Source organism: Harpia harpyja, chromosome 1 (genome assembly GCF_026419915.1).
Source record: "Harpia harpyja isolate bHarHar1 chromosome 1, bHarHar1 primary haplotype, whole genome shotgun sequence".
In the NCBI taxonomy this organism is placed as follows: Eukaryota; Metazoa; Chordata; class Aves; order Accipitriformes; family Accipitridae; genus Harpia; species Harpia harpyja.
The window spans coordinates 45,715,863-45,740,507 of NC_068940.1; the positions used below are offsets into that span (position 1 = coordinate 45,715,863).

The following is a 24,645-nucleotide window of genomic DNA, read 5'->3' on the forward strand; positions in this document are numbered from 1 at the left end:
GCTTCCCTTCTCCCTTCTCGCTTCTCCTCGCTGCTCGCTGAGGGTGCGGGGGAGAGGCCCGCCCCGGCAGCCCTTCGCTCCAGCGCGTTCCGCTCAGAGACCGTTAAGGGCCCCGCAGAACGCTGGGGGCAAAAAGCGCTCCCGGTGCAGTCTGGGAGAGAAGGAGCGCGAGGAAAGCCCAGAGGGTCGGATGGCGGGGTCTGGGGCCACTGGGGCAAGAAGGGTGGGACCGCAGGGACGGTGGAAAAGGTCCATCGCCCAGGGAAGCCAACTGAAGAGCTGGAACTTTCTACGAAAAGCTCCAACTTCAGCCCCTGGAGCAGGAGTTCCCATCTAGTACGAAACCCAGGCATACATAGGTGGAACGACTGAAGCTTTCGCTCCCTGTTTTGCAGCAGGAACGGGACAGACTGCAAGCAGCGAGAGAAAAACCGGCATGGCAGAGAAAAGTTCAAATTTACAGGACAACGAACTCTGTGAATTAAGCTTTATTTCATGAGCACGTGAAGAAATACAACACACACACACGACAAACAGGGCTCGGTCCCCTTTGCCCGGACTACTCTCTTATGTGAATTCACTGAGGCACTACTCAAGCCATGACGTTTCATAACTTACAACCCGTAACACTTAAAGTCGCGGGATTGGGGGGGGGGGGGGGGGGGGGCACGACAAAAAAAAAAGACAAAAAACCCACCAAAAAAAGACTTTGTTTTTCCCTAGTGGGAGTGCTCATCCTTCCTCCTGCGTCACCGTGCGGGCGTCCCCTGTATCACACTGTGAAGCACAAAAGCCTCAGCAGTCCAGCTGCTGTTGAATCTCCTTCAAAGGCTTTTTGGCTAAGCTGATGTTTTATACCTTCCAGCTTGGAAGTCTGGTCTATACCATTTCCAAAAGTCAGCAGATTCTGACAATACTGCCAGGCAAAGATGCTGGCTGCAGGAGACAGCCAGCTGCAGGTGCTAATGGCTGCATCATGGCCCTTTAGCTCTTTCTGGCCACCTGTGCTGCCTACCTGGTGCTCTCCCTTCAACCCAAAGGCGCTGCTCCCAGCATACATCAGGCCTTAGCGTGAGCTGGGCTAGCCAAAATCTGAGCAGGAGTTGAGTGAACAGTCACACTCCACCCCTTGGTGTAGTCAAACATCTAGCAAACCCGCTGCTTCGGCGAGTGGAGGTACTGTTACTCCTCTTGCCTCGCCTCCGGGGATCTGAGGCAGCGCCAGAGCTTACAGCCTTCAGGCAACCGTTAGTCTCCTATTGCTATGCCGTGCTAATCACGATCCCAGTATCGGACCGAGTCGGAGACCTAAGCACAGTGTGGACGCTTGTTTTATCAGTGTAAGAATGTACATCCCAGCTCCTGAACCCTACTGCATCCCTTGACGGCGGTACTGGCAGTAGCAGCAGTCGCCAGACTCCTCTTCCACGTGCTTTTATGGCTCTGGTACGCCCTGGTCTCCCTGAGGAGGTGAATCTTCGCAGGTGTTCAGGGCAAAATGCCTGTAAGATTTACGCGAGTAAAGTACACGGTGCTCAGCTCTGGCAAGTGAGCCGAGCATACCGCTGAAGCCATCAAGTTACACCTTAAGGGTGTTTTCACCAGGAAGCCTCGGCGCCTGAAGTTCTGTTGCTACAGATAACGGATTGAAGCCCCTTCCCCCTGTGACTTGTGTCTGCCTGCACTGTGGACCTACTCCAGCAGTTCAGCAGGAAAATGGAGGTGCTCTGCTCAAAGAATCGTCCTCAAATGGCTTGTTGAATTAATATGCTTCAGGTAGTAGCAGAAAAGCCCCAATCCCTTTCAGATGTTCACACGGAGAAGAAGGGCATCCGGGAGTGCCTCTTCCTCTCCACCGACTGGGAAGGGGCTCGGATGGCTTTCAGGCATTTGCACTGTCGCGTCTAAGCGAGGATGGAGCCTTAAGCTATGCAAAATGGCAAAAATCAATGGAGGGTGATGACGTAGATTGAAATGTCTCTTACCTGTGTTTCTCTGTCAGCTTCACCACCATGGGCAAAAGTTCATATAGCACAAATACACCAGGCAGACCCTGGTCTCCCAGTAGCCCGTTGGCTATCTTCTCATGTCGTGTAACTGAAAACGGCTTAGTCCCTACCACCTAGCAGGAAACAAACACAGCAAACGTCGTTTCGTTAGCGAGGAACAGGAAAGGCTACTAAAACATGAGTTCAGTGAACCGTAGCAGTGTAGCCCTGCCCACTCACTTGTGTAAGCACTGACAGTGCTTACAAAGGGTCATAAAAAAAGCACCATCAGGATCGAGTCTATTTTTCCTACAGGCTATCAGTTAAAGCCCCAGCTAGCCCAAAGAATGAGTGATGCATCAGTCCCCAGGCTGGACTGTTTTGGTCTCTGCTGGCAAGTAACGGCACAAGCTGTTCCTCTCGACCTCAACCCCAAGTCCACGTCATCTTCCACCAAAATGTAGTCCACCCAAGCATGCTTCCGGAGACAGCACCGGTAGGAGAAAGCCATATATATATGCAAGAGTGAGAAAAACGGAAGTAATACATAAAGGCAGGAGAGTGCCAGGGCTGCAGAAGGACACAGATTGCCCATCTTTATATAAACGAAGATCACCCTGCAGCATTCTCCTGCACCCTGCCATTCTTCTACCCGTTGCCCATACCAGTCCTATTCTTAGAGCAAATCAGTTGGGTTTCTGTAAAATGACATTATGTTCCCCTATTGACATTATCCCTAAAATGACGTTATTATCCCTAATAAGCTATCTGACACAAATTACGATCCAAGCTGAGAAAGATACTATCCAGTTTCTTCACCAAATTCCACATTTCGGGGTTCCAAGTACTGAATGCATAACACAGCCCCTGGCATCCATCTGGCAGCACACTTGGATCCATAATTACCCTAAGTCTGAGCATCACGGTCTGCATGGATTCCCCTCCCGGTGACTAATAAAAAGCAACTCTTTTGACAGGAGAAGTCCTTTGAAAACTGAACAGCAGCTCTACAGTAGCGTGCGAGATCGCATCAAGAGAAACAGAAGCCATGGGATACTGGGAGGTGGCCCTAAGAACAGGGCTCCGACTAACTATCCTTTGTACTTCAGGAATTTCAATCATCCACAAAAACTGCAGAGGCATCCTGAACCCAAGCAGAATGAGCTTCAAACATGGTCTGAAGGTTCTCCCAATATCACCTCATAGCAAGTAACTTCCACCCAACTTCCAGGAAAGAACAGACGGGTCTTTTTGTCCTTTCTAGGCAGGGGACTGAAGAAAGAGTGGTCCACATAAGGATTTATCACATGAGAACCAAGTCTCGCAAACAGTTTCAATCTTTAGGGCAGGTGAAGAAATACAAACTATGCCTACCTTTCAATGGCTTCTCTCAGACCGCTCTGCCCACGCTGCTCTAGGATAGCTTCGCTTGAAGGTCTGCATTGTACCTACCGTGGCCGTGTGGCTCCTCAGATTTGTGGCTCCTACGCAGCCTCCGACATAACTAATAATCTGCCAGTGATTCACATTTCAGAGCGCCGAAAGCAAACATGAAGGCTGCGTGGATGTGCAGTAGTATGTTGTTCCGATTGCAAGGATATGTGGTACCTGCCCGAGAGCGGGATGCGTTTGGGTGAAGAGCCTGAGGTGGTAAGGGTTCCCAGTGCTGTGGGGTTTGCACAGCGTTATAAAACTGCGTAGGACAAGGGAGTCAAAATGTGGCGTAGTTTCATCCACAGGTAGATCAGTCCTTGCACTGAACGAGCCCCAGAAACACACTTGGGTTTCACCTCAGAGGAAACTGGTTTGGTGTTAAAGGGAAGCTGGGCACGGACCACCCATGCAGCGTAGAAGATACAGCACCAAAACCTGGGAGACAGCTAGGGAGCTAAGCCGTCTTGTACGTGAATGTTCACAGAGCTGCTGGGGCACGTGGCACCCGTCTCTTCCTCACTTAGGCTTAGGTAAGTACGCTGGGTAGCACTGGCGGTGAAGTCTGCGCAACAGTCAAGCTGCTGCCTCTACTGGTGTTTTCTTTGCAAAAGAAACGTAACAGCTTACATCATTCTGCTGCCCTAAGACTACGGGGGCCCAAATAATGATAACTGCCAGGTTTGGTTTGGTTTGGTTTGGTTTTTAAAAAGAGGTTCTCTGGAGATCCCCTACAGAATGATGATGGCAACCCACGTGAACGCTTGCAAACCAATGAAAGAAATCACAGTTCTTTCTGCTCCCTCAGGCTGGCTTCAGAGGAGAGCATAAGTTTGTCTGTGTTCGCAGGATCTTCGTCTCACCCTGGTATCTCCTTGGTAATTTATTTCTCCTACCTGTCCCAAAAGAAGGGCATATTCTGAAAGCAGGGCTGGAAATCCGACCACGCTCTTTTGGAGGCTAAAGGAGTTTTTAAATCGGAGACAAGCTGATCTTGGGTTATTCTCCAAAGAACATTTTTAGGATCTCCCTGCTGCTTTGACTTCTCCTGAGCATGCACTATGAGGGATTCGTGGGGGAACATGATCAAAGTGGCGTGGTCACTTTGATCTAGGTGGGATGGAAGACGCAGAAATCTGCTTCGTCGCTGCTGTAACATTACAGGTAACATTACACCATAGAAATTGTTATTCTTGCTGGGGTGGTGATCTGAAGAAAGTCAAACAGATTGTGTCGCTTCCACCAGAGGCCAGATATGGTCAGCGTCAGAATATGAGGAGAAAGTCTGAAGGCTTTCACTTGCCAAAGCAATAGGGAAAAAAGGTACTTACTTCACCATCTACTTTCATATACACCCTGGGGACCGCTTTGACAAAACGCTGAAACATCGTGGAAGCTATAAGCAAAGACAGAGAGACACAATTAATAACCGGTGAAGAGCTGCGAAGCTTAACCGACACGTTCGGTAAACACAAGCTGGTTTTGTTCAACTTGTCAGGGAACATCTTTCTGCACAACAGCTCCTGGAGGTTTTCAAGGACAGTAAAGTTAACGCCTGACACGAGTTTTCCTTTTGCCAAAGTGAATCTCGTTCCTGTTCCAACCAAAACCAAAACCAAAACTACTGGCATTTTGGCCTTGACTAAATGGAAAACTTTCTAACAAACCAGTTATCTTGCTATAGTCTCACCAGTACAACTTCTTGAAAATTCTTACTCTAGCACATGAAAACCTTTATATTTAACAGCATAGCCCTAAGAAAACATACTCAACTCTAAATGAGAATCCTCTATCAACGTCAATTAACACCGCAGTTTATTCCTGTAGAAGCATGGGTTTTGTAGTATCAGGAGATGAAAAAGAAGACCTGGATCAGTGAGGAGAAGAAAAAAAAAAAAAAAAAAAAAGAAGGAGAACTCCTCCTGCTGCCTCAGACCAGCCTGTTCCGTCAGTTCTCTTAAGGATAACGAAAGGCAGGAGTCGCTTTGAAAACCTGTTTTCTATGAAATTCCCTAACAGGAGAAGATTATTCATTCTCATTCTCATATATAGTCATTCTCATATATAAGATCTTTAGCTGGTCTGCAGTAAACGTAAATCTGACCTGCAATCTGCTTCTCCCACTTCTTTTCCAGGGCACATCTTCAGTCCTAATTCCTCAAGAATGTGCCAACTGCTTCTCCGAGGCCCAGGATGGAAAGCTGCAGCCTACAGAGAGAATCTTACCAGCCAGCTACAGGCCCCCTCTCAGAAAAACTAGGGCATCACGATCGTATCGAGCATTATCACGCCTCTTCATTTTTCTGTATTTGATTTTAAGCACCATCCTTTGATTTGGGTCCAAGAATTAAAATCGATGGTGGAAAAATTTAAAAGAACGGATTCAGGTAGGATCAACAATCCTACCACCACCTCAAAGCAAACGACTTCTCTCTCCAAGCTTTATTAGCACAAACTTTGCGTAGAATAAGTCAACAGATTTAATAATAGAATGAGTTACCTGGAAAATAGGAGATGCAACAGAGCTGCTCAACAGGCCACGAACAGTGTTTCCAGCCTGCCCCCCTGTATAGCCCCAGCCAAGGATTGGTTTAAAACCTAGTCAAGCTAATCCGTAGAGACAGGTTGAACAAAAGACGAAAAATCAGCAAGAAGCAGGTGCTTTGCTGGCAAAACAGGCAGAGCTTGTAGAGATAGATGTGTAATAGTTAATGGAGCAACTTGAGGGTTTCTCAGAGTTGTGCAGAGATGGGACTTGAAGGCAAACTGAACAGGAGACGACTGCCCCGAGGCGGACCTTGAAATCTCAAAGATGAGAACTGGGACCAGCCAAGACGAGAGCGCTGAGGCAAGAACTAATTAAAGGGCTTTGATGAACGATAAGACCTGGGAACCGAGATTCGACTGGAAACTTACACAGATTTTGGACTGGGATAATGGGTGGTAAAAAGGTATATAAGACTGAGAAACTTTTGGAGGGTTGCCATTCACTGTGGCGGTGGCCCAACTCTGAGTTGTTAATAGAGCAAACCTAGAGAAACCCATGACTGAGAATTCTTTAACACTTTGCAGACTTCAGCGGATCTAAAAAAATGACTAATCTCTGCAGTGGCATATAAAGAGGTGCGGTCAGGATCTTTCACGGAAAATGCACACAAGCAGGCTTGCGTGAATAAACCAAGATTAGAGTTTGAGCAGCAGCAGCATGAGGACAGAATTGCCCTTCCTTCTCAAGCCAGCAAACTGGAGCTATCTAGGAAAGATCAGCACTATTTCAACTTCACTGCAGCTGTTCAGCTGCTACTGTTGGGTAGACCAACGTCAGGCAGACACCACGACATGACTCTCCACCAACTATTTTTTCTCTCTCCTGCATCTTCTGGTTACCTCCTACTGTGCACACTAGCTAGACAGGGCTCCCCCTGAACTACACCTGATGCAGGCGCTTAATAACGATGTGCTGTACCTGCTGTCGTGCCTCCACGAACACTGAAAAGACAGATCTTTCAGAAAGGTCACAGAATCAAAACACATTGGCACATTTGTTCCACGTGAATGGAGGCAGCTGTTCCAGAAAGAGCACAACGTGGAGGAGTCCATGTTTTACGCAACGCTGTCAGGGTTCTCGTGGAAGACTGGGAACTTTGCTCCTGTTCTCTTCTAACACCTACTAATAGGGACACTTAAAAAGAGACTTCTCTCAGCAGGCTTTTACCTTGCTGCGCAGCGACATCCGTCCCGTCCAGAGGGTTCACAATGCCTGGATAATCCCTCCCAAACGAGAGATGCTCGATATAGTGCGTCATATTGATCTGAAACAGAAATGCTAATAACTCAAACAACTGCACAGCATCCACGGGGCAAGGTAAGGGGCCTAAAGTTAATTACTTGTATATGTTTCTGAGTGTGGCTCTGGGACAGAGACAGGTCCTCCCTTACTCTGCGCCTCCTAACAGTAAACTCCAAAGCCCTTGCTCTTCTTTTTTATTCATGGGAGATTCCAAGATGTGGGATTTCTCCTTCTCCTGCTGGAAATCCCCAGATCCCGCTGCCTCTCCCTCTCATCTACAGAGCAGGCTCTCCCGCCCGCTCCTCTCCCTGCCATAGAACCATGCTGTCAGCACCTCGGTGGCACAGGTACAGGTATCATCTGCTTTCCTCCCAGCACAAGGCAAACTCCAACAGATCCAGAAGCAGTTGTGAAAATGCCAACCCTAGAAAACCAGGAAGCACAGATTAAGGAGCAAGGCGCTCTCTGGAAGAGGGGAACAGCCTTGCCAAGCAACACGCAGATGTCCCAGAACATACTTCGGAGCCTTGTGTGAAAGCAGGTCCCAGGTTCTGCCCGCCCAGAGCCATAAAGCCAAATCCGGCCGGGATCAGTACACTAGGATCTCAACGTGGCAAAGGGAGGGAAATCCAGAAGGAAAACAGACCAAGAGAACCAGAACACCGTCTTGGGAACACTTACATTGTCAAGCCCAAAGCTCTGCAGATTGTCAACTGTAATTGAAACGTAGTTTAACAACGTAGTTCAGACTGCAATAACGAGCCTATCTATTTACCTTATGCTAGCTTATAAGGGAGCTCCTCTCATTTCCATTGCGATCTAAAATGGCAAGAAAATCACCTGCGTTTCTCTCTTGCTTCCAGTAGGGCATGTGATAGATAAAACTCCCCTCCTGACTTAGACTAGCCACTGCTACAGTGAAGGAAAGTAACTTTAACTTGGGGTTACTTCAGATCAGGTATTTCAGTCCTCACCTGAATGTATGCTTAATCTAGGGCAAAAACCAGATCCCAGGGGCAAGCCAGGAAAACTTCACTGTTATCTCAGTCGCCACCTGACACGCATAACTCCTCTAACTACTGTAAAACCCAGAGGCACAGCAGATCTAAACTAACCACTGAGCAGAGCACGTGCCTTAATATCACGTCCAAGTGCCCTCAAGAAACCATCCTCATCTTAGCAACTCTCAGCGCTCTGCCTATCAGCCCTGTTACTGGCTGCCCGGAGTACCCACAGGGACAGGAAAAGACTTTGCGGGGACGGCCTGAGCAGGGTATTTGCAAACCACTGGTGGGGCCAAGGCGAGCTCTCACCAGTGCTAGGATTTGGGGAATTTGGCCTGCCCCCTCTCTGCCCTTCCTGCACGCAGCAATATGACAACGCCGGCAGCACCACGTGCCCCCAGGAGGGATCTGGCAAAGATACGGGCAACGGGATATCTTTCGGTTGGCTACTTACATGACTTTATGCAGTGCCAGAAGCATCAGTCTCAGGATGAAAATACAGCTTGCAACTCAATTTCAGTATCGCTCCTACCAGGTTTACCCAAAGGCACACAGTCATCTTAAAGGAGCCAGAGGCTGTGGCGCATTTTAACAGGTAAATTCACATGCTCAGGGAGCCAGACCTCGCCCTTCTTTCACCTCAGCAAAGAAAAACACACTTCAAAAATCGTGGGCTGTTATTTGAGGAGCCGATGGACTCAGATCGCCAAGGGCTGCTATTAACCAAGATTAGGAATGCTGCTCCCCTGAAGGGTTTCTGATATATGGCCTAGCACAAGACAAGCTGCAAAGCTGAACAACTGATTGGAACGAGCCTCTCCTTTAAAACATTTCTTTAACATGAGTGTGCTGTGAACTCTTTTTTTTTTTTTTCTCCATTAACAGCTTTCAATAAAACACCAGAAGCTTTACTTGTATCCCTATAAACCCCTTATAAACCCAAAGAGATATACATGCAAAACAGAGAACGTACAGTCAGAAAAGGAAATGCTAAGCCTAAGCTATACTCCTCCAAACGCCTCTGATGTAGGGAGAGGCCCTTGCATTTCACAGTTAAAACGTTCAATGCTCAGAAACTAAGGCTGCAGTCACTGCAGTTAACGCAATGGTTCTGCATTACAAAGAGCTCAGAGCTGCACTGGCTTCAGATATTCCTGTGGCTTGTCTCTGACAAGTGTGCAGACCTATCACTGCCACTAGCACAGTGGTTTGTGTGCCTGGGCTGGCAACTGGATCAAAGAACTCATTTGGCTTTAAAAAAGAAACTCCCACTAAACATTTGGAAATAGATGTGAAACGGTGGGCAGGGAAAGGAAAGAAGGGAGAAGTGGCCTTGGGATTATGCGACGCCATCTCTCTTAACGGTTACCAGCAACACCCTGCTTCATGCCGCGGTATTTTTTGCGCTTAAGGCAAGAGTTAAGTGGCTTGGCTGTCAGTGAAGTGTCAAGTCCCGCTGCCTTTTGTACAGACACCAGCAGGCTAACCTTCAGTTAATAACAAAGCGCTACAGAGATCCCAGCTCTGGTGGATCTGCATTTAAACTGGACCTACTGCCAAAGGAATAAAACAGTCTTTGTCCCCCCGTCTTTCTGTTGATGGCTCCTTCCTGTTCCACCCTCCTTTCGGTCATGAGCCACGTCAGAGAACCTAACAGGCCAAAATGTAAGTATTGCTTTATGTGAGGCTGTTCTTCCAGCCAGAGCCGCTCCAGAGTAAGGTTAGTCACGTCAGCTTTAACGCTTGGGTAGTCTCACATTCGTTAGCCTCTGAAGTGGGAGCTGAGTACTAGTAAGGCTGACAAATCTTACAGTACCAGAAAGCAGTACCAGAGAAATGCAAGGGCAGCACGTGACAAAGACCAGCCATTACCTAACCTGTTACACTAGGTTTACATCGCGCGTGACCCACTTTAACAGTTACGGCTATCCAAAACAAAAATTCCCCACAGTGCTCCGCCACGCCTTCCACAGATAAAACGCCAATTAATTAGTTTTTTATAAAACTCTTCTCCAATAAATGAGTTGCAACTCTGCCAAAACGCACGATTTACCTGTTCACTTTCTAAAACAGCGTTCCACCAGACCGCAGGTCGGTTTATCTCTGATCACTGAGGATGATGCCAAGCACGTGCGTATGTACCCTAGGTCGCACATAAACGTGTAGCTAGCCATAGTTTGCTTAACATAAAACAACAGGCTATTTAGCCTGCTTAGAGAAGAAACAGAACAGAAGAGCTTAAGACACTGTCAGCTAGGACCAGAGACTGGTATTTCTGAAGAAACATGAACACATTCCTTCCTTTCCGTAACTGCAGCTAAGTGCCGAGCTAGGTAAAATCAAGAGACCTGTAAAACTTCTTAAGTTTGTCAAGAAGTCTGTCTGGTTTTATATAACCTAGTTTTCTTCACCGTTTTAGTAACGCCGTTTTAAGAACTGCTGTCTATCTGAAGACTCCGCCCCATCTTGCATTTCTCACCTGAACAACCACAGAGCCTCCCTGGACTCCAAAATTCAGTCCTTTACCTGCAAAACAGCACTTACTGCCACTCAGGACTCTCTCAATCAACACATGAAGGCTGCAAGAAACCCAAGACACAGCTACCCAAACACGTTGCTCCAGGGTGAGCTAGGACACCAATTCTCAAACTGGGGATGAATTTTCTGGAGGAAAAATATCTTACAGCAGGAGCGCAGCGGCAGGAAGATGAGGAGCGGCATTAGGATGCATCGTGAAAAGGGGACTGAGGCAGGGAGCAACACAGAAAATGTTGCAGCGAGGAGAGGGAGTGAGCAAAGCCGAGAGCCTGAGCCCTCTACCAGACGTTACCGACTCAAAACATCACATCTCAACCTGTAATCACCATGATTAGGGTAAGAATTAGAGACCGAGGCAACAAAGGCAACCTCGTGGTTGGTGTCTACTGCAGGCCACCCAATCAAGGGGAGCCTACTGACGAAGCCTTCTTACTCCCGCTACAGGAGGCATCGTGCTCGCAGGCTCTTGTCCTGCTGGGGGACTTCAACCACCTCGACATCTGCAGGAAAAGTAGCACGGCGAGCTGTAGACAATCCAGGAGACTCCCGGAGCGCACTGAGGGTAACTTCTTAAGCCAGGTAACAGACAGCCCGACCAGAGGAGATGTGATACTGGACCTGTCGGTCACCGACGCAAGCGAGCTAATCGGTGACATCAAGACTGGAGCCAGCCTGGGCTGCGGTGGTCATGCACTGGTGGAGTTCGCAGTCCTGAGGGATACGGGTCAGGCGAAGAGTAAAGTCAGGACCCTGAATTTTAGGAAAGCAAACTTCCAGCTCTTCAAGGAGTTAGTCTATAGGACCCCCTGGGAAACTGCCCTCAGGGTCAAGGGAGCAGAACAGAGCTGGCCGATCTTTAAGGACGCTTTCCGTAAAGCGCAAGAGCTCTCGATCCCCAGGTGGAAGAAATCAGGAAAGGAAGGCAGGAGACCTGCATGGATGAGTCGAGACCTGCTGGTCAAACCGAAGGGCAAGAAGGAAACGCACCGGCAGTGGAAGCAGGGACAGGTATCCTGGGCAAGTATAGGGACGCTGCCCAGTTGTGTAGGGATGGATGGGGCCAGGAAGGCCAAGGCGTGGCTGGAACTGAACTTGGCAAGGGACGCAAAGAATAACAAGAAGGGCTTCTACAGGTATGTCAGCCCGAAAAGGAAGGTCAAAGAAAGCGTACCCCCCTGATGAGCAAGACTGGCAAACTGGTTACAAGGGACAAGGAGAAGGCTGAGGTACTCCACAACTTCTTTGCCTCAGTCTTCACTGGCAGCCTCTCTTCCCACACCTCTCCAGGGGGTGGACCGCAAGACGGAGACTAGGGCAGCAAAGGCCCTCCCACTGTAAGAGAAGATCAGGTTCGTGACCACCTGAGGAACCTGAACATACATACGTCCATGGGACCTGACGAGATGCATCCCAGAGTCCTGAGGGAACTGGCTGATGGAGTTGCCAAGCCGCTCTCCGTGATATCTGGGAAGGCACGGCAGTCGGGTGAAGTCCCTGGTGACTGGAAAAAGGGAAGCATGACACCCATTTTTAAAAAAGGTAGAAAGGAGGACCCTGAGAACTACCAACTGGTCAGCCTCACCTCTGTGCCTGGGAAGGTCATGGAACAGATCCTCCTAGAAGCTATGCTAAGGCACATGTTGGACAGGGAGGTGATTCGAGGCAGCCAGCACGGCTTCACCAAGGGCAAGTCCTGCCTGGCCAACCTAGTGGCCTTCTGTGATGGAACGACTACACCAGTGGACGAGGGAAGAGCTACAAATGTCGTCTATCTGGACTTCCGTAAGGCCTTTGACACGGTCCCCCACAACGTCCTTCTCTCTAAATTGGGAGAGATACGGATTTGATGGGTGAACTGTTTGATGGACGAGCAATTGGTTGGACGGTCTCATCCAGAGGGTAGTGGTCAACGGCTCAATGTCCAGATGGAGATCGGTGACAAGCGGTGTCCCTCAGGGGTCCGTACTGGCACCAATACCGTTTAATATCTTCATCAATGACACCGACAGTGGGATCGAGTGCACCCTCAGCAAGTTTGCAGATGACGCCAAGCTGAGCGGTGCAGTTGACACGCCTGAGGGATGGGATGCCATCCAGAGGGACCTGGACACACTTGAGAAGTCGGCCCATGTGAACCTCATGAGGTTCAACAAGGCCAAGTGCAAGGTCCTGCACCTGGGTCGGGGCAACCCCCGCTACCAATACAGGCTGCAGGATGAAGGGATTGAGACCAGCCCTGCGGAGAAGGGCTTGGGGGTACCGGTGGATGAAAAGCCAGCAGTGTGCACTCACAGCCCAGAAAGCCAACCGTACGCCCAGGCTGTATCAAACGAAGCATGGCCAGCAGGTCGAGGGAGGTGATTCTGCCCCTCTACTCCGCTCTGGGGAGAGCCCACCTGCAGTACTGCGTCCAGCTCTGGGGTCCTCAGTACAAGACAGACATGGACCTGCGGGAGTGGGTCCAGAGGAGGGCCACAAAAACGATCAGAGGGATGGAACACCTCTGCTGTGAGGAAAGGCCGAGAGAGTTGGGGTTGTTCAGCCTCGAGAAGAGAAGGCTCTGGGGAGACCTTATCACGGCCTTCCAGTACTTAAAGGGGGCTTATAAGAAAGACGGGGACAAACGTTTTAGCAGGGCCTGTTGTGACAGGACACGGTGTAATGGTTTTAAACTAAAAGAGGGTAGATTCAGACCAGATATAAGGAAGAAACTTTTTACGATGATGGTGGTGAAACCCTGGAACAGGTTGCCCAGAGAGGTGGTAGACACCCCATCCCCGGAAACATTCAAGGTTACGTTGGACGGGGCTCTGAGCAACCTGATCTACTTGAAGATGTCCCCCTGCTCACTGCGGGGAAGGGGGCGGGCCGGGTGGACTACACGACCTTTAAAGGTCTCTTCCAACCCAAACTATTCTATGATTCTATGATTACCTTTAAAAAATCCAATGGCTTAACGAACCCTCGGAAAAACTCCTACTGAGCATTCCGAGATTAGCAGGCTTGGTGCACGAATTCCCAGGAGAAATTCTCTAGCCTGTTGTACAAATGAGATTAAGTGAGATCATCACCCCATCTGACTTCAACAGGCAGAAGTCGCTCCAACACGTCACCACGTCCTCCTCAATTACATTATCTGCACAGAGCAACTAATAATCCCCCAGCACATTATCTCCAACGCTGATATGTTAAAATCGTTTAAGACAAAGATTCTCAACCTTTTCCATCTGGTGACCTCCTTTACCACAGAAGAGTGACCTGGCACGGCTCTCCTTTCAGCTTTCAGGAAATCTTCTCCGATCCCAGCCTAGATCAACAGCTCCTCCCAAAGGAGATTTATGCGCACAGCAAGTAACAGAAATTGGTTAGCTCTGTAGTAAAACGGGTTGGGGGCGGGGCGGGGCGGGGGGGAAGGATACAGCAACACTGACTCTCAACAGCGTGCACTGCAAAAACGAGCAGAGCAGGAGAGAAGAGAGAAATATTCCGATCCTTACAATGAAAAGACACAGAGATTCAGACAGAGCAGCGCTTAAAACTCGTACCAAAAAGGGGAAGAGCAACAGCTTTGCCAGTGTGCTTTCTAGGCTATATAAAATGACTCCCTAGCTAGCCAAAGGGCTAATATATGGACAAGCAATCATCTACAGAGAAACAAAAATGCAGGCATTAACCGCTAAAAGGAAAAACACAGTGGCATGCCCATATACGTTAAGTGAGCTCTAAAGCAGCACGCCAGATAACAATGCTGGTTATATTTAGACTCTTTCCCAGTTCTTAAGGGAACAGAAAGGTCATTTTAGGAGCAACCAAAGCTATCCAGAAGTGCACTCGAGGTTTACATTCACAACATGTTAACATTCAAAGCTGGGTAACAAGTTTTTGTTCTTAATCGGTCCTGTGCTGCTTTTGTCACACCTGATGCACAGAGAAGGCAGCGTACCACGAGGCTGTTTTGTTCCTTCTGCTGCAAGATCCCAACAGAGGCGAATACCTGGAAGGATGGGGGGGCAGGAGGAACCTATGTTTGGACGACATACCTCAAAGGAGGTTAAGTAACCTCCTTTTTTGTTTGTTTCGGAAGACCGTTCACGTATATTCAACGCTCTGCATGACTAACCAATAACTGTCATAGACTTACACCTCCTCAGAGATGGGCCTCTGAATCCTTCACACAGCAGTTTCGATCCACTTTGCCACATGCTACGTCCCTGGCGGGGCTTCTACAACAGCAGGTTTTGTGGTACGGAGAAGCTATGGAAGGTACGGAGAGCCTCCAGGTGGCTGCTTGACAAACCTTAGGCATTCCCAGCAACCGGTACGACTTGAGCTCTGGCGGATTATAGCCCAGTGACAAACGGAAACGTCACGTTTGCGGTCTCCAAAACGAGCTTGATACAACTGCAAAACTGCTTGTCCGTCTGCACAGAAACGGGTGAGACCTTGCGTCTTTCAGCACCGAGACAACCAAACTCCGAAAGGAGTTTACCAGCGTAAAAAGGAAAGCCTGCTGAGGATGAAATAAGAATCTCAGCCTCCGGTATTCAGTGTGGGGATGAAAACGGTTAATTCCCCGGCAGACGCTACTTTGGGACAGAAGTTAAGAGTGAGCTCACACAAACACCCTCTGTGGAAGGAATACTGTACAGGTGATCCGCCAGAGGATTTGGATCTCCTCCACGCTGAAACGGCGTCCTCGACTGATGGAGACTGAGTTTTCTTTCTTTGCTTCTGTGTTTTTTTCTGGACCAAAGAAAAAGCTGAAGCCTGGAATCATGAATCCCTCAAGATGCAAACACCTCTGCGGAAGGACGCAACTTGACAGATGGGACAGACCAAGTCACTACAGAGACAATAAGAGCGAGGGACAGTCCAGAACCTATGGGCTACCACGGATCCATTCTTACAGAAGAATTCTTTGCAGGTAGGAGGAATGAGAAACACCAAATGACACCCGTTGTTCGTGCGAGCGATAAATGCCTGGTCTTCGCTCCCGTAAGGATGCAAAGCCTGCAGCAGAAGTGAGAAGGCAAAGCCATAACCAGGTTTCATTCCAAGACGGCTCACGTAACGGTGAAATAATTTACACGGCTCCCCTCTGGACACCAAATAACCCCAGAAAAGATGCCGTTTGATGAGATACAGCCTTTGTGCTGCTGCAAAGGTAGTGCAATTTGCGCTGCCCTTAAAAGGCACGTGCACAAACTAGACAACCTAACTCTGCACGGTCTTAACAATCGTGAGCACAGCTTCCAAAGGCAGACCAAAACCACAACGGTTCTCATCATTCTCTCAACACGGGCCCAGGAGGATTTCATTGCACAGACCTTCACAGACACTTTCGAAAAAAACACGCGTGCAACATAACTGTATTAATTCAAGTGCTAAGAAGATACAAAAAGGTGTAAAGGTTACCGCACGTCCTCCGACTCTGCCCCGTAACAGCTCTCGCAGCGACCCACATCCAAAGAACTTGGATCAAACACTTTTTCTTCTTCTTTCCCCAGCTCCAAGACAAAAGAAGATGCAAAGCGACGAGGCGTGACTAGAAACACTATCTTGTACTCTTGTTCCGTTCTGGGCGCAATAACTGTTCCACACACGAACGCAACGATTCTGTGTCGGAAGCTGCGCGTCCTGCACCCAAAGCCCACCCGGAACGGTATGCGCAGAGCCTGTTGAGGTGCGAAGTAAGACCAAGAAGCAGAGTGGCATTTGTCTTCTCAAACGCACCCTCCATACCAAGAACTGGCTATCTGTAAGCCTCGCTGGAGCGCTGATCAGATGTTACTTGCCTAAAGGCTTTGCTAAAACATTGTCTACTTCAGACAATGTCGCACAGTAAATGGCGGCAATTGTAACAGGACCTGTTACACAAACAAAATTTTAAATAGCAGGCAACAGCAGGCAACAGTGCACAACGCACAATCCTGTCCCAAGACGTGTAGGGAACACGGTTACACATTGCTGTGAAACAAGATCAGAGCCAGAGTCTCCCGAATGGAAAATTGGCACCCAGTCCTCCAGGATGACAATGCTGACAAGGCACACACGTTAACCCCTGCTCACTAGAAGTCTCCAAGGAATTTCTACCTTCTTCGTGACTTAACGATTCTGACAACGTCTGTGCCATGTGTGTGCTGAATGCGCAGCCGCAGTACGGCTGGGGCACGAACTCATGGAAATTCATGGTCTTACGTGCAGAAGGCTGAAGAGGGACAAAACCATTGGCTCTTATAATAAGAGGCCCCCTTAAAAGCAGGCCGTTTCAACGCACAAACCCTGAAGGACAGGACCAAGTCTCTTGCGTTACAAAAGCCCTCTAAGGCTCGCTATCCAGGCGTGGCTGCACTCCCCTCTATAAGCCTTGAAAAGGTGGCTCCTTGGATCACTAACGCTGGGGAAGGGGACAAGGTACATAGTCAGACACTGCTGAGGGGATAAAACGTTATCAGGGCCCTGTCTGTTGAGACTGGGGGGTATAACAGGCGGACGGAAGCGAGCATTAAACACGTCTGTATTTCGTACTAGCCACAGAAAAAAGAGATTTTAGTTGGAAACTATGAAACGGGCATCAAAATCAGTCATTACCCTTATTTCTTTAATCACATACTTTATGGCAGTGACGCTCAAGCAAATAAGAGCTTTTAGGAAAATATCCCCTTTAGTAAACAACCGTGCGAGACTTTCTTTCTAAAGCTCGCAACATTCAAAGCAGTTGAAAGCGCACTTAAGAATTCACTGTTCAAAAAGCGGTACGGCTTTTAATCTCGTAATTACACTCAAAGACAGCGTCAGGAAGAATACAGCTAAATAATCGCAACGCTTTGTCAAAGCCACGATTCCCGCCACTTCAACAAGAACACCTGTACGATACACGGAGTCTTTCAAGACACAGCAACCAGCAACAGCTTTTTAAATGGAATCAGTAGCTGCCTGTTGAGTTGTCGCAGAGACAGCATCCAGAGGGAATGCACACAGTCCGGATACTATAAAGAAACTGCAGTGCATAGAACTCTACACCGCAGGGTTTCTTGCCGCTGACACGGTCCTCAACTTGCACGCAGATACGATACGTGAAATTGGAAGACTCTGTCCACGGTAAAAGGAAGGAAACGATAAGAACCACCAATAAAGAATTCAATCATGTCTTGTCATTCAATGGAAAGGAGTAAGACGACATCCCAAGCACAGAATGCAACCTACCATAGAAATCATCCAGCTATTAACTATCTTAATGTAACTATGATTAGGAGAAGCCTCCAGATGCTACTCCGTAAAATTTGGGTATGCTTTACTAAATTTAAGGTCAATACTGCTACAGCTGCCATTTAAGTAACTGACTGAAGGTCAGCGTTACTAATAGAAACTGATAATCGCAGAGTTTAATGAAGACGGGTGGATACTTCTGACCTAACCTGCAACACGGGTGATGGAAACCAAACTAGCCGCGTGCTTTTTCCAGACAGCGGAAGAAATTGCTTGTTGCCTGCAATGCATCTGATCTCTTCTGAAACGCCTCTTCCAGGCGAGACCGTTTGCTCCTTACGAGTTTCTCCTCCTCTCCATTGATTACACAAGGAGCCAGAGCAACCGGTTCCGACGGAGTAATGCCAATGGAGACTGGCAACACAAGTAAGGCAGGAGGCCTACATGCGTTAACAGAGAATTAGATACAGAAAAGCTGGTTTTGTCCCCGGGCATTACATTTGTAACGCCACAACCTCTGAATACAGAAAGGCTGCTAAGCGAACACAGCAGTAACAGCGCTATCACCACATTCCCGTGGCAGCAGGAGAAACTCCCGTACCTACCAATCGTTCAGCTCTTGGCTTAGTTTAGCCTTGCAACTTCAAGAACAGAAAAGTTCAATCCGAGTGATACAAATCAACAAATTCAGTTCACGCCGACACGTAGAACTACACCATCTCCCCGAAAAAGTAATAAGGAGCTCGTGTTTTGGAAAGGAAAAGTCAGGACAGTATTACTGTTACATTGCAACACTTTGCCAGAACCCTTTCTGGTTTGTATCGAAGCGCAACGATGAGTCACAACACGAAACGAATGTAAAGGAGAGGTTTACGTAGCCAAGGACCGCTTACAACAACCTGTAACCGATAAACCAACTAAAATATATTTATCTAGGTAGGCATTAACACACACAAAGTAAACGTAGTAAGGTGCAAGCTTGGGCTTAAGGGTCGAGTCACTGGAGCCTTCCCTGGAGAGAGGCTCTTTCCTCTAACCAGGTCGTCCCATTTGCCAGCCCACCGCGATTTAAAGGCACAACCCAAGCCAAGTTTTGCCAGAACAGCTGCTTGATGCCTAGTCGTAAAAGACCATTCATGCAGCAGCTTTACTCCTGAAATGCATCCGTGAGTCCTCGTCGTAATTTCAGAGGGACTAGGCAAAGATCTGCCTCGCAAAAGTTGCCAGTATAACAGGAGCTCGCCCCATCTGCCAGTTTAATAGAGTTGCGTGCTATAAACTCTTCAAAAGCTTGTGGTCTTTAAATGCTCTTCAGCTGTCACTTGTTCCCGTGAATCTCAAAACAGGCATACGGTGATGGAAAGACAACGAGAGCGTCCACCCAAGAAAGGCAGAATAGCACCTTACCGTGGCTCTCGGCCTCCGGGGTCACACGATTGCCAGCTTTATCCAAACGTTGTTCAAACAGATTGTGCTCTACATCCAGCTGCTGCTCTCCTGCTACGTTCCTGGCATCGATGCTCAACTCTGAAATCAGTGAGCAAGGAAAGTGGTCTATAAACACACATTTGTTATGGCCTGCGGCAGGCTGAGGAAGCATTCAGCCAGTGAAAATACAGACTCTTTCAGCGAGGGCGATAAGAACGTGCCAAAGCGGAAGAGCGCGTATGGCTGGGGACGAGTGACGTACAGGGAATAAAACGCACGTTGCAGCACCCTGAACGACCCTTCCAAATACGGGGTCGGGTTTGGTGCACCAGAAGGACTGTTTCCAGCTGCCCAGAAAGCGTTACCCTGAAAGGTAATGCACTTAAGGCAAAAGAAACCAAAACCAAACCCCTCAAAGCCCATAACCATTGCCAGGAGTACAGGAGTTAAGCTTCAAACTGGTTGAAAGCTGCCTCCTACCTCTACCCCCTCACCCTTCCCCCTTCACCATCACCACACTTCCTCGTGACCCCTCTTCACAAAGAAGACTGAGAAGGTCTGGGGTCTCGGCCTGGTATCGAAGCACCGTGATGCGCTTGCCGGCTACATGCTACAGGCTCCCTTAGAAGACTGACAGCTTCTCTGCACAAAACAGCAGGGGCTTCCAAACTCTCTGGCCTTCCCGCGCCCTTTTAAACGTGAGGAAGGCAAAGACCAACAATATCTCGGGTGGTCACAAGGAAGTCAGACTCACTACCTTTAGAGCCCAACGCACTACCCAAAGGAATTACCGCAACAGAACAAGAGGCAGGGAAGATTAGCGGACAGTCGGATAACGTGCACCGCAGCGGTACGCAGGAAGACTTGCAAAATTTTCCCTCACTTCACCCTGCAGCTTTGTTTTGAATTTAGTTAAAAGGTAATCCGACTACTAACGCTCACTCCGATTTTAAAAACTTGGGAGAAAGGTTATCACGTGGCGTTGGCGCTACAGTCAGAACTGAAGTACAAAAACCACGGAAAAGTTGCGCCTCGCCAAGTAACTTCCAAAGGAGACTCTAAAGTGTTTCAGCAACAGTACAGTCAAATCTCGAGTCCCAAGCGAACACCGAACGCTGTGCCAGCCTTTTCAGTATGACCGAGCTCTCTGACAAAGTACCACACCAAACAGAAACGTAAGCGGGTTTATACCTTAGCCTCACGTATCATCTCGAAACAGAATACAGCCTGCCTGGAAGCGCTGGTTTAAGCGCTCAGCGGGCCTGCCTGGAATCGCTGCGTAACCACCAGGGATCACCAATTCCTCCCTGTCCGTGGCCCAAGCAGCAGTGCAGCACTCGGAAGCACCGGGCACACCGAGCCTGTCGGGCCCTCGGCAAGTATGAAAATTATCCCCAACGTTCAGAAGGCTGACTCACAAGCACAAGGCACGTGCGGAAGAATAACATCGAGACTGATCTTCGGTTTAGCTCCCCTTGATTTGTCAACGCGCAGTTCCGGATGAACCTAGGCACAAGGGAAAAACAGAGAGTCCTCTTTCACTTGGAAGACAATCAAAAGGCCTCTTTCTTTCCCTCGACTGCTCTGGCTCACCAGCTGATTTTTAAGACGTGGGATTCAAGAGACACCTGAGCTGCTGCCTCCCACCGTAGCCAAGCGCTTGCCGTTTCTAACGCTTTTTTTTAAGAAAGGTAGTAACTTGGGAATCTTAGAACCTGCGGTGGGCACGGGGGCTCTCGCGCTTGCTTGCTTGCTTGCTTGCTTTCCTTTGTATTGCCTGCTTGTAGGCGGCAGAGACAGCGAGAAGAGACTCTGAGACGCTCTCCTGCCACAGCGTTACAGGAAGCCACAAGCCACCCTTGGCGCCAAGCCGCTTTCGGGGGAGGGCAGCCCGCTCCCGGCCTCAAGGCCACCAGCTCGGAGAAAGAAAAAAACCCCACGCAGATCTGCGGCGGGTGAAGCTGCCGCGTGGGCAGCCCGCAGCAGGCGGCGGAGGAGGCGGCGGCTCGGCGCGGGGGCGGAGGCACGGCAGGCCGCCCCGGGCCGCAGGGCCGCCCCGGCCAGAAGCAGCACCGCGAGGCGGGGACGGGCCGGGCCGGGCCGGGCCGGGCCGGCCCCCCGCCGCCGCCGCCGCCGCCGCTACTCACCTCCTTGGTGAGGTAGTACTGCAGCTCCGAGAAGAAAAGCAGCACCACGATGAGCCCGCTGACAACCGTCACTGCCGGGGAGACGAGAACCGCCGTCAGCCCCGCCGGGCGCGCCTCGCCTCGCCTCAGTCCCGCCTCAGCCCGCCCGCCGCCGCCGAGCGCCGGCCCGCAAGGCCCCCCCGCCGGCCGCCGCCCCACGGCGAGGCCCGGGCCCGCCCGCCGGCCCCCGGCCGCCCTCACCCAGCGCGCCCCCGCACGTCTTGACCCGAAAGTCCTCCAGGGTCTTGTCTTGGGGAAGGCATCGAACCGCTTCAGCCGCCACAGCGAGTCCGTGGCGCCGCGCGGCCCGGAACCAAACCCGCCTTCCGGCGCCGCCCCGGCACCGCCCCGCCGGGCAGCGCGGCCCGAAGCCGGCCGAGGGGGCGGGCGGGGAGGGGCTGGGGCTCCCGGGCTCCTCCGGGGCGGGCACGTCCTCGCTGCCGCCTCGCCCTCTTCTGACCCTCCCTGCCAACGGCCCCCGGGCCTCTCAAGGACACCCGAGAGACGCTGACTGTGCCGAGATCGGTTAGCCGGGAAGGGCTTGAGACCAAGGCGGAGCTGCTGGCAGAGAGCAGTTTTCACTCGGTTTGACCTCCTGCCCATCCCATCCCCTGCCTCCAGCTTTGAAAGGGCTGGCGTTTGTTACCCCCGCCCTTCGGAGAACAACCGAGCTGTCCCTCAGGCTGGCTGTCGCAGCAACAAAGCTGAAAGCAAATCACCTCGGGAGAGTACCAGCGCTTATTGTGCCGAAGCACGGAAGGAAAAAGGGAGGAAAGGGAGGAAAAAACCGCCGCTCTCTTGCCCCACCTCCCATCCCTGGCCTGTACCCTTCACCCCTTCATTTTGGTAACCACCTCCGTGTTTCCCTCTCTCGTCACAGGGAAGGGCTACGAACTCAAGAGGTTAAATCGTACAGCAGCTCGGAATAGCTTACTTGTGCAAGTGAAAAAAAGAGGGTAAGCTTTTCCTAAGCCACATACTTGCCTAGCCCTTGCTTTTTCCTACTAAAAAAGTGCAGTCCTGCAAAATCTCTTTTATTAAAAAAAAATTCTAGACAGCGCTGGCACTAGGCAATGCTTGCAAACATCAACAGAACAAATGTACCCCCGTTGAAAAAGTGCAGTCCCGCAAAATCTCTTTTATTAAAAAAAAAAAATTTTAAAATCGCTGTCGCTAGGAAATGCTTCCGGACGCAAACAGAACAGATGTACCCCCATTCCCCACAGCAAAACATAATACATTTCCGGGAAGGGCACAAGACCGGAACGCCGTGATGCTGCAGCTGCTCCTCTACAGGAAAAGAAGGTTCAGAGAGGCTGACCCAGCTTCCGAGTCTCTGCTTCCAGAACAGCAGCTTTGGGCTCCCTGACCACAGCTGCTAAGGAGCGAGACAGCTCTTGGTGAAGGTCTGACAGCTCCTGGCTGGTCTTGGCACAGCACTCAATATAGTCCTGCTTGTATTTTCGTTCTTGTGCCAGCTGCGTCTGCAGAAGGGACACCTGAAAGAGGCAAAAGGCCGAGCTCAGACAAGCCCACGCTCTTAGGACCATCCGTAGCTCCACAGATCCGGCTGTCGGGGAAGACGCACCCTCCAACTCCAGCCCTGACAAACACGTTGTCCTTGTGGAATGGGAACTAACAGGTTCCCAGAGCCACCCTGAACTGAGCTCAGATTACCGACAATTCCGAGTTTCTTTCTGGCATACCATTCACAGGTACAACACCGAGACATTACATGCCTATTAAAGAGGGAGGTTTCTACAGCATTTCGTAACCCAACCCTTTTTTTCAAAGGAGAGATTTGGCCTACTGCCACCTTAGTTCCACATGCTTTCTCCTCAGCAGGAGGACTGCTGCATACACAAGGTAGTGAAGAACCGTTCTGTTATGATCTAGTTTACAACCCTGACAGCTAGCACATGAAATGGGAGAAAACTCTCACTCTTCCTAACTTCAGAGCATTTCACAAATGAGCAGAGCATAATCTGATGAACAAAGCCCAGGAGGCAAATGAGCCTTAAAGGACTGCTGAGGCCTTCAAAATCCTCAAACTCTCATTATTTCCTGGCAACAGCGGGTTGTGCCTGCTGGGCTTTTTGGTGGGAGAGACCCAGCTGCTCTCACCTCCTGTCAGGTTGGCAGGGCAGCGCAGCCACAGCAGCTCGGGCGTGTTGCCCTCTGCCTGCTTTGGAGCGGAGGAGATGCCAGCACTGGGAGCAGCGCTCGGTGCTTTGCTGTTTCGGGGAGAACAGCTCAGGCTGGAGGTTCTCCTCTGTTTGCAAAGTGACATGTGCTTTGCCAAGGGCTCTGTTCCACATGGGAATGCCATCCCCAACCTCGAGCTAGGAGTACGAAAATATTCTTTCTTGGCAAAGGAACTCAAATAACAGAAGCAATTCCTAAAGGAGTTTTATGGCTTATGGAACCTGCTCCGTTTGAATTACAATACCAAGGTCTGCCAACGTAAAGCCAAAGCAGATAAAAAGAGGGACCCTGATCTGCTAAGCATCTAGAGCAGACTAGGTGGGAAACTCGGGCAGCCAGCTCCAGAAGGGGAATGCGAGGCGCTGAATCAGAAGCCGGTAGCGCGCGCGCGCGTGCGCGCGGAAAGCAAGACGTCAGAGGGACTTCACAGCAAACGATACGCATAGGCTAGGGAACACCACCCCTGAAGAGAGGGACAGCTCTGACCTTCTCTCTGAAATAATAAGGGCACCTTTGTGCAACTGGGCTTGGAAGCCTCCCACGCTTTGGTAGGTAACCCAGAGGTATGCGTGGGAGAAGTGGCCATCTGCTGCTAAGAGCATCTCCCAGGAAGGGGGAGATCAAGTGCCAGTTCCGCTGTTTCCCAGACCCAGAGGAGTGCCCCAACTAGCCAGCTGAGGATGATTCTTTGAGCTGAGCACCTTCGTTTTCCTGCTGAACTGCTGGAGTAGGTCCACAGTGCAGGCAGACACAACAGTCACAGGGGGAAGGGGCTTCAATCCGTTATCTGTAGCAACAGAACTTCAGGCGCCGAGGCTTCCTGGCGAAAACACCCTTAAGGTGTAACTTGATGGCTTCAGCGGTAT

The 24,645-nt window shown here is 50.0% G+C and overlaps 2 protein-coding genes across 5 annotated transcripts in view; both read right to left on the reverse strand.

Annotated features, from left to right (window-relative positions):
• Positions 1–1,674: 1,674 nt before the first annotated feature.
• LOC128148185 (endoplasmic reticulum-Golgi intermediate compartment protein 3-like) lies at positions 1,675–21,837 on the reverse strand. The gene is given in 8 exon segments (XM_052802132.1): positions 1,675–2,122; positions 4,751–4,815; positions 7,135–7,231; positions 12,005–12,252; positions 19,368–19,487; positions 20,807–20,894; positions 21,536–21,659; positions 21,776–21,837. Coding segments are annotated over 8 exon segments (945 nt in total). The 3' UTR covers positions 1,675–1,981.
• Positions 21,838–22,683: 846 nt separating this feature from the next.
• The window catches only part of LOC128143433 (centrosome-associated protein CEP250-like), a 19,836-nt gene continuing 17,874 nt past the window's right edge, over positions 22,684–24,645 (reverse strand). For all 4 annotated transcript variants that reach the window (XM_052790647.1, XM_052790656.1, XM_052790665.1 and 1 more), the window contains one exon: positions 22,684–23,073. In XM_052790647.1, the coding sequence (XP_052646607.1) occupies positions 22,882–23,073 (192 nt within the window). In that variant the 3' untranslated portion in view covers positions 22,684–22,881. The remainder of the gene's footprint in view (positions 23,074–24,645) is intronic.